This window comes from Ammospiza caudacuta, chromosome 8 (genome assembly GCF_027887145.1).
Source record: "Ammospiza caudacuta isolate bAmmCau1 chromosome 8, bAmmCau1.pri, whole genome shotgun sequence".
In the NCBI taxonomy this organism is placed as follows: domain Eukaryota; kingdom Metazoa; phylum Chordata; class Aves; order Passeriformes; family Passerellidae; genus Ammospiza; species Ammospiza caudacuta.
In genome coordinates, this window is record NC_080600.1 from 27,187,110 (window position 1) to 27,199,546 (window position 12,437).

A 12,437-nucleotide genomic window follows, 5' to 3' on the forward strand; every position below is an offset into this window, starting at 1 on the left:
GTACCTTTCTCATTAATAAAAAAGCAAAAAAGTGCTGCTGTATTTCAAGTTACAGTTTACAAGTGAGTGAGACTAGAATATAATGTACTTCTTAATTTTTCAGAAACAAGTTAATGCTTCAAATTATGTGATGTCATCAGACAAATATTTCATAGCTCTGGAAAGCAATTATTCAAAGGTAATTATTTTAATATACCCTTTAATGTAATGTTTAATTTTATGTAGCATTTTGTTAATTGTGTTTACCATAGATAAATGTTACTTGGTACTTTCTTGAGAAAGGGATAGACTGTGAAGAGGCAGCTGATTATTTGTAATTAGATTGTCTTTTTCAAGGTTAATAATATTATCTTTTTTCATTTATGCAGCTGTGGAGATACTCTTATACAGCATCATATCACATTTATGATCTCATAAATGGGTAAGGCATGATATTTCTTACAGAAAGCTGTGGTGCATACACTGTGGTGATGTGCTTGCAAGCATTCACTCCAAAACTGTAGTAATGAACTACCAACTTGCTTTGCTTTTGCCTAAATCTGTCAGGTCAGTTGCTTTCTTGAGAAAAAAAAATGTTCTCTAGGAAAAACCATACATTCTTTTCATCTGGATTGATTTCTATTTCATGCCCTAAAACTTACACTGCTCAATGTTCCCTTTTGTCCCCATCCCCTTCTACAAATTCATTCTTTTTATCATTGATGTAATCTTCAGCTTCCCTAAAACTCTTTTAACAGCCAACCCTGCATTCCTCAAAGATCTGTAGCTAGTCCCATGGCATTTGGTCTCTTTCTCAAGATTGCCCAAACCAAATCCAAAGGAGGCCATCTGCCTCTGCAATCCCTTTTTATGCTGAAAGCAGCAGCGTGACCAAATGTGCTTAGTTCTGAGCAACAGGGACTGCACTGAGCTGCATCATTCCTGGGCAACTGCTGGCTCAAGGTGACAGGAAGAAGTTGCTGCAAGCTGCTGTGAGTAGAGAGACACTGCATGGGAGTTGGGATCCTCACCCAGTGCTGGACGTGCTGCTGTCGCACCGGCCTCAGTGCGTGCTGAGTTCACATTTCCCAATAACCTGCTGGGACTGTAACACACACTGCAGCTACAGCAAATGACTGCAGGTGCTTGTGCAGCATTTGGAAACAGATAAGGCTGGCTCCTTGGGCTGTTGAATAGGTTTTCAAAGGAGTAAGTTTAAGCCTTTGCCAGCACTGGTGCACACCATCCTGTTAACTGCATGTCTCTGCCTGCCTTAATTGTGCATTGCTTGAGAAACAATAAGCAGTTAGAAAATGATTTTGTGACTTTTTTATTAATGTACAGTATAATGATCATTTGCACTGTGCACGAAAAGCCATTTCAACTTCTTTCCTTTTTTTAGTGGTTTTGTAACAGAAAATCAGCTTCCACATAAAATTCAGTATATATCCTGGTCACCCGTTGGACACAAATTGGTTAGTAAAGATAATTAAGTCCTAGAATGAATTTGCTTTGTGTGGCTAAAAGACATTTATCTTTGGTTGTTTGGGGTTTTTTTTTATATTAAGCCGTATCTTTGACAGGCCTGTTTATTAATCTTGGTTATGAGAAATAATGACAAAAAAACCAGTTTTAACTTGTTCAGATTTTACTGTCTGTGTCTCAAGAATAATCCATGTTCTCAGGTACATTATGTGTTTCAGTTTGCTCACCAGTCTTTATCCAGAATTGACCAACACAAATTTATATAAGATTAAATGCAGTTTCAAGGCCTAAAAACCAATTGGTTTCCTTTTGATGCTGTGTAACAAATGAATTTAAAGTGGAGATTCACAGATGCAGTATTTAAAATCTGTTCTAAAATTTTTACCGAACACAGAATTTGGCCTGCAATGCATCATTTATTTGCTGAGGTACCAGCTCTTGCAGAATTTACAAGGGCTATTAGTGTACCATTTCCCATTTTGTATACATTAGGTCTTGCTAGTGTAATGTAGGAGTGTTGACTGCAGAAGATCTTGCTCTAATCTTGTTATTGTCTGTATTCTTAAAAAAAACTTTCTTGTCTTTAGGTATATGTATATCAGAATAATATCTATTTGAAACAAAGTCCTAGAGAGGCACCAGTTAAAATAACTACTGATGGAAAACAGAATGAAATATTTAATGGGATTCCTGACTGGGTCTATGAAGGTAAGTAAATCTTGCAGGGCAGCAACATGATAAATGCTTTGTTTAGATTGGTTCTGGTTTTCACAATCCATTTTAAAATGTCTGTGATGATACTTTTTTATTTCAGCCCTAAGGATTACTTTGTTTCCATATTGTATTTACTGTACAATGTATGAATTTTGTATTCGTAACACATAACCAAAATCCTGAGTCTTTGTTACTGAAACTGTATGAGAACTCTACAAAGTTGTCTTCCTTCTGATGCAAAGGCAGAGGCTGGGAATTAGGATTTAAAGTTTTAATTTCAGTGAAAATTTGGCACTTCAGTGCATCCAAAACAAAATTTAAAAAAAACATTCACACAGGAAAATCCCAAGTGAATTAAGTGGGGTCTGTGTGCATGTTTGGAGATGTTTTGATGTTATTTATTTAGTGTAACTGTCTTTATGTGTCCAGATTGCTGAGTAGAGTGTTAAAATAGATTGGAAGGTAGATTACAGTTATAAACATTTTTTTTTCCCTCAGAGGAGATGCTAGCAACAAAATATGCACTGTGGTGGTCTCCAAGTGGAAGATATTTAGCATATGTACAATTTAATGATTCTGACATACCAGTTATTGAATATTCATATTTTGGTGAGGACCAGTATCCTAGAAAAATAACTATCCCTTACCCAAAGGTATGTTGTGTCATTTTTTTACTTCCTTTCTGTTGAGAAATTAGTTATGACCATGAGAAAATTGACTGTGCTTAATTCTTTAAGTATTACCGTGGTTAAATCCATTGTGACTTAAATAAAAGACAAAAAGCTTGGTCTAAGCTCGGAACAGCTGTAAGTACATACAAAATTTTAAATATAATATTAAAATATATTCCATATTTTATATATTTTAAATATAATATCAGTGAAATAAATTTTATTACTCATGTAGGTAAAAAGCATGTGCAAAAGTACTTATTTTTTTTAAATTCAGTTTACTTATTCATGTGTAAACAATGCAGTTGTTATTTTTCATTATAGTAAATAAATTATGAGACTAAGGTGTTTTCTATATATATTTTAAAATAAAGGCTTCACTTTATTTGCACACTTCATAGTGCTTTTTGATCTGAAGGGGCTTTGGATTTTAATTGCTTTCAAGTTTGAGATCTAAGGCAACAAGGTTTGGGGTTGGCATTTCTTCAGCATGCATTAGAAAGCTCTCCTGACTCTTATCATGTTCACATGATTGCAAGGGATCATGCTAATGTATTTAAAGAATTTGCTCACCTGTCAGCTGGGTCACAGTTCTAAAGTAAAACTGGATGATTTAGGCCACACATGGAGAAGAATTAAAAAACTGATAATGTATGCAGTGAAGAAGCAACCATGAAATCAGTTTAAACAACCATTTCCCAGTTGGGATGTCAAACAGCCCTTGCAATCATGTGAATAAACTGGAGTTTTATGCTGAAGTCAGTGTAATGTGTGCTGCAAAGACCCCCCACTGCAAACAGAACAATCGTTACCACCAAGCACATTTTCTGTAGAGAAAGACACTAAATTCAAATGTTTAAAAAGGTTTTCTTCTTTATATATAGAAATATAAATGATGGAAAACTAAGCATGTACTACTGCTGCAGCGTCACTCTTAGATCTTATAAGACTATTTGCTCTTATATACTCAACTGAATTCATATCTTATTACCTGTCTACTTTCCTGTAAAAAGTGTTTTGATTTTCCTCAATTTGAATTATTCAGATCCTGGTTTTAATAACCTAAAACATTTTCTTTGAAGGCTGGAGCTAAAAATCCTACTGTTAAAGTGTTTATTGTAGACACTATTAACTCTGAAGCATTTGGTCCTAAGGAGGTGCCAGTTCCTGCAATCATAGCATCCAGGTAGTGTGCCCTGAAATATGTATTTTCTTGGTTAAAAAAAAGGTTTTGTCTATTTGTTTTAAATGCTTGAACCTCTGAGCTGTACTTTATCTATCAGTGTACTGCCATATTAAACCCCTGGAAGGATCAGAAGCTAACTAGAAATATTGCATTTTTCTTTTGGCTGTCCATATGATACATTGTTACAGAGGATAAAAAAGTGCCCTAAGACAGTGAAAGCTTTGCTGTTGTTTTTCAGAGAGAAATGTGGGGAATGCAATCTGTAGCAATGCTTCTATACTCCTGTTGTTTAATAACGGCCATTTCTCCCTTTTAAATTTTTTTTATATTTTAGTGATCACTATTTTACTTGGCTTACTTGGGTAACAGATACACGAATCTGTGTGCAGTGGCTGAAGAGAATACAGAATTTTTCAGTCTTAGCTATTTGTGACTTCAAAGAGCATTCAAATACTTGGGACTGTCCAGAGGTAATGAAGTTGGAAATATAAATCTAGAATTTTACTAATCTGATTTTTTATTTTTTAATCCCTGCCATAATTATATTTTTCTGTGTTTTATCACAATAATATTTTACTATAGTGATACATTTTTTAATATTTTAATTGCTGGAAGAGGGGTGAAAAATACTAATTACTCCAGGAAATAAAAGCACAGCATTTTTTCTTTGTGAAACTTAAGTAACAACCAAAACAAAAACAACCACCTAAAATGCTGTTGAGAGGCTTTCAGTAATGTTTTTTATTTCCTTCTTGTGTTAGCATCTTCAAAAGTAAAACCATATAGGATCTGTATTTTTTTTAAAGAAAATCTTATTATGCTGTGTTGAAATTCCATACTAAGTCTGACTAAACCATGTTCTTTTAGATTAATGTTGGCTTATTTGAAAGAACATACACATTTATTGTAAGGCAGGTTTTCTGGAAGAAGAAATTCTTCTGTTCTATCAAATCATACAGTTCTAGACAGTAGGCAAGTTTTCAGAAACACGATCAGATCCAAAAAAGAAAACTTCAGGCTAATTGCAGCAGTAACTACATTTGGTTTCAATATGTCATTCTGTGATTTAGTCAGTTGGAAAGAAGACTGTGCTCTGCTGAACAGAACAGAGATTTGTAAAGCCTGAGAAGTGTACACACAGATAAATTCATATAGATCCTGAAGGAAAGACAACCCTGAATTTCAGTAACTCTAGTACAGAAATCTCATTTGTTGTCTTTTGGTATTGGTGCTTTTGGCTTGTCTTGTTTTTAGGGTTCGTGGTACAGAACACCTATTAAGGCTAACATTAGATGAAACCTTGAACTAATTGGAAATAAAAGGCAAGAATATTTATTAAAGTATTCTGAATAACTGATAAATTATAAATTCAGAGTTTATTGACACAGTCTTTTCAAGTTGAAAATAATTTTTACTCCTCTTTAACATGAAAACTGTTGCAAATTTAAAGGGAATTTAAGGTCCTCTTACTTCAAAAACATTGTCATTGAAGTAGCAGTCCACAGAGAAATACTATAATTTAGTAGGGAAAAAGCCATGTTTCATGCAGCATTTGCTATATTTCCTAAGTAATTGTTCCATTTTATAGGTTCATTAATACTGAATCTCTACCTTGCCTGCAAATAAACTGTATTTTAATAATTGCATATTTTAATGGAAAGGAAAAACATATAAGGTTTCTCAGATTCTACCACAATCCAGTGAAGTACTTTAACACAAGCTTAACTTTTAGCACATAGCTGGATTTATTTACTTCAGTAGATCTGTTTATGTGTTTAAAATTAAGCATGTGCTTAATTGCTTTGCTGGAACCAGACCAGACCAGACCAATTAACATCTTTCAGGACTTTGTTCATGATCCTTGTTTAATTGCATTTCTCCATGAAACCTTATTTATGGAGTCACTACTGACGTTTCTATAATTCTATATTTAAACAGTGATACAATGCTTTTATCACATTAAAGTTTGCACAAATGGCCAATCGAAGGAGTGTGAACAGATGGGACTGCTGCATTAGCTCTATTTGCCATCAGAAAGTATATCTCTGAACATTTCCTTTGGCAAAAATAGTTCTCTTGTTGAATTCAGATTGCATTGAGTCTCTAATGTACAATAAACTTGTACATGTTTTATGTATCTGAAAATAATAACAAAACATAATCTACAAGATGTTCCCAAAATATGGATTCATCAGAAATGTTCACATGTTCAACTCTTTCTCATGTGACTAAACCACAGAAACCAATGTGAGCAGTGGAACTATTCATATGAGTAAAAGGTAGGCATGTCTTTGTGAAATGGGGGCTACTCAAATGAGAGAATTTAAGTATATCCCTAATGTACTATGTCATCAAGATCTGAGTTTTAGTTCAAAGAAAGGAAAATAATGTAAGGATGTAGATATAAAACAATACATCCCATTTTTATCATCTTAAAAAGAAATAAAATCTATCTTTTCTGTTAGTAGCTCAGTCGGGCCCTTGCAAAGTGCTAGTCTTCTAAGGGGCAAGGACCTGCAACTTTTCCTCAAGTTACTTTGTGGGGAACAAATTAGAAGGGAGAACACAGGATTTTAAATAGTAGTGAGGTTATGTTGAGGGTAAGAAATACAAATCATATTCCTTAAAAAACAAATTTGTTAAATTTGTTTCAAACTGTGAAGAAATACTATATTGAATGAAGAGTATAAAGAAAAGTTTGCAAGATAAAAAAAAGAAATACATTGATTGAATGCAGATTTTTTAAATATATCACTAGAAACTTTACAAGCAAAACATAAGTACAAATATAAAAGCACTTTTAGCTGCATCATTCATGCTCGGTATAAGTCTGTTTCCAAATCAGCTCTAAGAACAAGGAGTTAAGATGTTCTAAATTTATATTCATAGTCTCAGAATGCCTAATAGTCACATCACCATTGCTCTAAATCAACATCTCAACTCTGAAATCAAAGAAAATACAAACAAGCTGAAAATCTAAACCAAATTTTAGTATTAATATTCCTGATACTATTTTACTTGGATTTTTGCCAAAAAATTAATGAGATTAAGTAGTTTTTCATTCTTGTTTTCAGTGAAAAAGTTGCATAATTGCTTTAAATTTTGTTTAGGTCTGATGTCAGCTGTTAAAAACAATAGTTTAATTAACATAATGACCTTAATACAGCAAAATTATTTACTTAGACAACCTCCAACTGCCTGAACCTTCATAGCAAACATTCTAAAATTCCCTTTTACAGGCAGCTACTGATTTACTTGAAGTTTTTCAATCTCCTTAAACTCAATCTTCTTAAAGAGTGTAATGTTGCTTTTGTTTTTCAGAATCGGCAGCACATTGAAGAGAGTCAAACAGGATGGGCGGGCGGAGTAGGTTTTCTTCTTGTACTCTATTTTAATTCAGCTACAAGCTGAATTCAGCTACAAGCTACAGCTTCCTGCATCTTGCCATCAGTGTTTTGAAACATGAAGCAGCCTTCTGAGACATACAGCACTACTGCTTAGACTTGTTGCACTGTAGGACTGAAGCTTTTAATGCTGTGCTAGATGAAGTATCTGGCTATCTGCTTTCTAAATTTAAAAACCTATTTCTGTCCTGACCAACTGACGAGACAGGAAAGTTGGTTGAGACAGAATTTAATGAAGGGAGGAAATTAATGAAAAGAGGTAGATTTACAGTGCCGTGTAATCCTTAGAAGCATTCTGGAGCTTAAGAATAGATGTAAAATTCCTCTGGTGGCATTAGGGCAAGGGATAAAATGGGCTATCTAGAATCTTAGGAATAAAAGCTGTCCACTCAGAACAGTTTTAGTGCCAGGTGCTGCACATCTTCAGCTAAGGGGAAGCCTTCAAGGTAAGATATGCTCCTTAGAATGGCAGATGATACTTCTTTGGAGTTCAGAAAGATGTTTTCTCTGCCCAGTAACCCTGGACAACCATATACCTTCAGCAACTTGCAGTAAAAACAAACCTGCAAGGAAATTGTAAGATCATGAGATCAGTATTTACAGTCATACAGACTGTATTCCAACAGTGAATATGTAGTGTTGCTTATATTTACTTTCAGGCAGGGGAAGTTAACAGAAGTACGTGAACCTCACACTGCCTAAATGTCCTGTAGTGGACTTAACAATGAGATTCAATTTTCAGTGCACTGTCCCTTAAGAGATGTTTTAATGAGAAGATCATATATTTACAAGAATTAGTTATTTTACTTGGTCCTTTTTATTTTTTTTTACACTTCACTTGAGGTTCTGATGACAGGTTTTTATTAGAGCTAAAGAATTTGCACACATGCATAAATCCCAGATTTTGCCTTTATAGGCTTTCAAGTATTAGGAATCACAGATACAGTCTCCAGGGGAATTTAACTTGTGGTCACAAGTCCTAGTTGAGCTTGAGTTAATATTATTCAAAAGGTATACTCAGTCAGGAATGTTGCAAGTCATTCCTATATCTTCATATCTTTATGTTTTGAAAATAAAACTTAGAGTTGCAGTAATTCAGCCTTGACTGACAATTTTAGTAAAGATGTGATTCTTTGAAAGGAAGTAAAAGTTGAAAGATCTTATCTGGAATAATCTGTTCTTTAAAATTAGTGGAATAGTATGGGAAACTTCAGATATCCATTTCTTTGATGCTGTGCTTGCTCAGTGAAGCAGACAAACTGAGGTCCGCAGGATCCTCAGTCTGGCACCTTTCATGAACATCAGCATTATTCAGAAAGTTACTTGTTAAAAATAATTTCTTCCTGTTTTTAAATAACTAAGGAAAGGTAATTGAGAATATACAAATTATTCCACTTGCAAGTAGAGAGTTCATATTTCTGGTGTTCTTGAGGTATCTATATTATAGGTTTAAGAAATCCTAAATGAAATTAATTGTAACATGTGATCACGGGAAGATTGAATATCACAGGTACAAACCTGTGCAAAGTAATTTGTCCTGTTTGAACTGATTAAATGGTCTTGTTACTTTTAGTAATGTGAGGTATAATCTGCTGAACAGTTTTGGACAGTCTTGTGTCTCATCTACTGTTTTTCTTCCATTGTTTCAGTTCTTTGTTTCTGCACCGTATTTTACATCAGACAGCAGTTCATACTACAAAATTTTTAGTGACAAAAATGGTTATAAGCATATTCATTACATCAATGGCTCTGTGGTAAGTCAAGCCAAGTGTTCTACATTGATCTACTGTCCTGAAGGAATTCTACAATATTCAGTAACTTAAATGTCTCCCTACACAGGAGAATGCAATCCAAGTTACAAGTGGAGAATGGGAGGCAATATACATTTTCAGAGTAACAAATGATGCAATGTAAGTGTCATGAAGTAAAAGGGTTGGGAGTGTTGTCAGTAAAAGCAACACTTAATAATTTGAACACCATTTGTTAACTTGTCAGATTATAATTAGGTGTAATTATTTTTTTATCTGAATGCATCCACAACAAATCTGTATGCTAAGGTACTGCATAGGTTTGTAAAAATTATTTACTTATGAAAGATTCTTTGCAAATGGCCCTCAATTTTCTATTTATTTACTTCACCCATCTTAGAGAGGCTTATTTAAAAACACTTAATCATGTGGCTAACCCTCACACAATTTGCAGTTACTTGTCTTTTTATGATCTCTCATTCAGCTTACTGTATAGATAGAGGCAGCTTAGATAATTGGAGAGATTAGCTCATGAGAATTAAGATAGAAGTCCTATTTATATGGCTTATGTGTCGCTTAATCATAGTCTAAGCAAAAATTTATTGAGATGAAAGGTATATAAGTTTAACTATTCTTCTATCGCATGCAGAAATCTCAAAAAGTCTTAATTAACTTCCAAGACAGCTTTTCGTCTTGATGCTCATTCATAGGTCATCACTTTATGGATTATTTATTAACATATAAATGAATTTGCAGTTTTTATTCAAGCAATGAATTTGAAGGCTATCCTGGAAGAAGGAATATTTACAAGTAAGTTTTATCAACATTATCTTAATTATAGTAGGTAAATAGAAGATGTCTCTGGACTTGTCAATAAAACTATTTCATTTCAAGATGTTTAATGTGTAATTTCACAAGCTATTTTAACTAAATCTTAACCTCAGATTCTGTCTGACAATGGAGAGAAATGCCATCTAATTGATTAAAAAACCAAAGCATTTATTTTTAAATTAATTGTTCTGAAAGTACAGGGCCTGCATCCAAAAATATGAAACAGACAAATATAAAGTTAATTTTAGCAAAATAATGATTGCTTTGTTTGATTTTTCTCTTAGAATCAGCATTGGAAGTAAACCTATGAGAAAACAATGCATTACCTGCAATTTAAGGAAAGAGAGATGTCAGTATTATACAGCAAGATTCAGTGAACATTCAAAGTATTATGCTTTGATCTGTTATGGTATGTATGGCATGGGACTAAAGATATAATCAGTTGTTCTTTAGAATTTATTAGCACTGTAGTTTATGCTGATTATCCCAAATGATTTTTGTATGACACACAGAAATTTCACAATAACCAGAAAAGATTTCCAGAAAGAGACTTCCCATGTTCAAAAATGTTGTGATGTTTCAGTAAATACAGATATATTCAGGATTTTTTTTTTACTTTTTCAAAAAAAAGCTTGAGATTTTGAGAATTTAAAATGAATTTGTGAATGTTCTTCATGTCACAAAACAGATTTTAATCCAGCTATCCAGCTCATGAAAGCCATGTTTTTTCTCACATCAGCCAGAGCAGGATTTAGAAACATATACTGTTTCCCAGTTTATGTGATTAAAGTTAGCTGTGAGAAACTACTTTACTTTGTTTCCCAGTTAAAATAAAACCTGTGTCAGCCATAAATGTTGGCTGTTTAGCACCTGAGGACATTTTTAATAAATGATCTGAGAAAAATTCAGTTCAAGATATGTGATCATTGAATCCTCTTGCAAGACACAAGTATTAAAGGAAATCTTAGCTCTTTTGTAATAAATTAGGTGATTTCAGTGATCTGAGGTTTCATCCACTGCTGTACTCAAAAAACAGTGACATCACAATCTAAAAAAAAGAGGAAAAGGATCCAAGGTTTTCCTTTTGTGTACTTCTTATAAAGTTTACTATTCTTGTGATTCTGCACCGACTGATCAGCTGAAAAGTTCCTTAGAACTTTTGTGGAGGAGAGAACCAAATGTAGCAAATAACAACACCTTTCAATCATTCTTGCGCAAAATAGTCAGTAAGGTCATCACCATGTGAAAGGCACTCACCTTCACAAATCCAATGTGACATGTTCTCAGAAGAATGTTTCACATTGTTAGTTTTGCGTTCACCTTATGTAATCACATCTCAGGTATTAACTAGATGTCACTCCATCTCTAGGGAGGAAGCAGTAGTAGATTTAAAGTTGCTTCTATTACGTTTGCTGAGCAATGCCAAGTCTTTGTACACACAGAACCTTATGTATTGTAGCAGGGATAGTGAGTTATACAGCAGAGAAGATTCAGATTTTTGCATCAGCTTTGAGCTTTTTAACTCCTGTCAGTTATCAATGTTAATGTAATACACACTGCATCACCAAATTCCAGCTTCAAACTGTAAAGTGACTTTTTATCATTCTTTCAACAGGTCCTGGGATTCCCATTTCTACTCTTTTTGAGAACCGTGGTGATAGAGGTACTGCAAGTGTCATGCCTATTTCTGAGCAATTGGTTTACTCCTTTACCTCCTTTACAGATCAAGGTCTTCTAGTACAATACTTAGGATTGTGATCAAGAAGCCTTTCATCTTGTTTGGTATTAAAATAACTAGTGTCTTTCTAGATATGTTCATGAGTAAAACCCAACTGGGAATGAACACACTGATGCAGTTATCCCAATTCCTGCGTCCAGCACTTTCATAGCATCCTGCTGTTTTTTCCTGTTTACACAATACAGATAAAAGTAACATGGGCAACTCTGTTTACCAAATTTTGAGTCAAACTTTGTAGAAAGCATTATTTTGATTTCCAGAATATTCCTTTTCACGTTTGGATGAACACAAGACTTTCTTTTTCACAAGGCAACATTACCTTAAACAAAAGACAATAGCGTACTATTTAGTTTACACTTTGACCTGTTGTGCTGTACTAATTAGAATTTGGATCAATGACTTCTTCAGCCAACAGCAGAGATGTCAGAGAAGAGCAGAAGCTCTTTCAGATGATCAGTTCAAATAACTGCTTCAGACAAGGTGTAATTATTGATACAAAGTGTGATCTTCAGCAAGAAATATTCAGAGCCCTTATCCTTTAAGTAGCCTGTTAGTGAAAACTGTTTGCAACCAAGCCAAGCAGGAACATTCTAACTATGAAAATATAAATTGTTCTGCAGTGAATCCTCTCTTTCTCAGTTCAGCTGGCATGGATAACCCACTGTTAACTGAATGTTGTCA

At 33.9% G+C, this 12,437-nt stretch overlaps 1 protein-coding gene across 1 annotated transcript in view; it reads left to right on the forward strand.

The window, feature by feature from the left end:
* FAP (fibroblast activation protein alpha) overlaps window positions 1-12,437 on the forward strand; it is a 38,324-nt gene that overhangs the window by 7,970 nt on the left and 17,917 nt on the right. Inside the window, exons 5-17 of the mRNA XM_058809919.1 lie at window positions 104-178; window positions 369-421; window positions 1,382-1,454; window positions 2,052-2,172; window positions 2,677-2,831; window positions 3,932-4,035; window positions 4,370-4,505; window positions 7,357-7,401; window positions 9,089-9,193; window positions 9,279-9,349; window positions 9,944-9,997; window positions 10,303-10,427; window positions 11,634-11,681. Coding sequence (XP_058665902.1) covers window positions 104-178; window positions 369-421; window positions 1,382-1,454; window positions 2,052-2,172; window positions 2,677-2,831; window positions 3,932-4,035; window positions 4,370-4,505; window positions 7,357-7,401; window positions 9,089-9,193; window positions 9,279-9,349; window positions 9,944-9,997; window positions 10,303-10,427; window positions 11,634-11,681 — 1,165 coding nt within the window. The remainder of the gene's footprint in view (window positions 1-103; window positions 179-368; window positions 422-1,381; window positions 1,455-2,051; window positions 2,173-2,676; window positions 2,832-3,931; window positions 4,036-4,369; window positions 4,506-7,356; window positions 7,402-9,088; window positions 9,194-9,278; window positions 9,350-9,943; window positions 9,998-10,302; window positions 10,428-11,633; window positions 11,682-12,437) is intronic.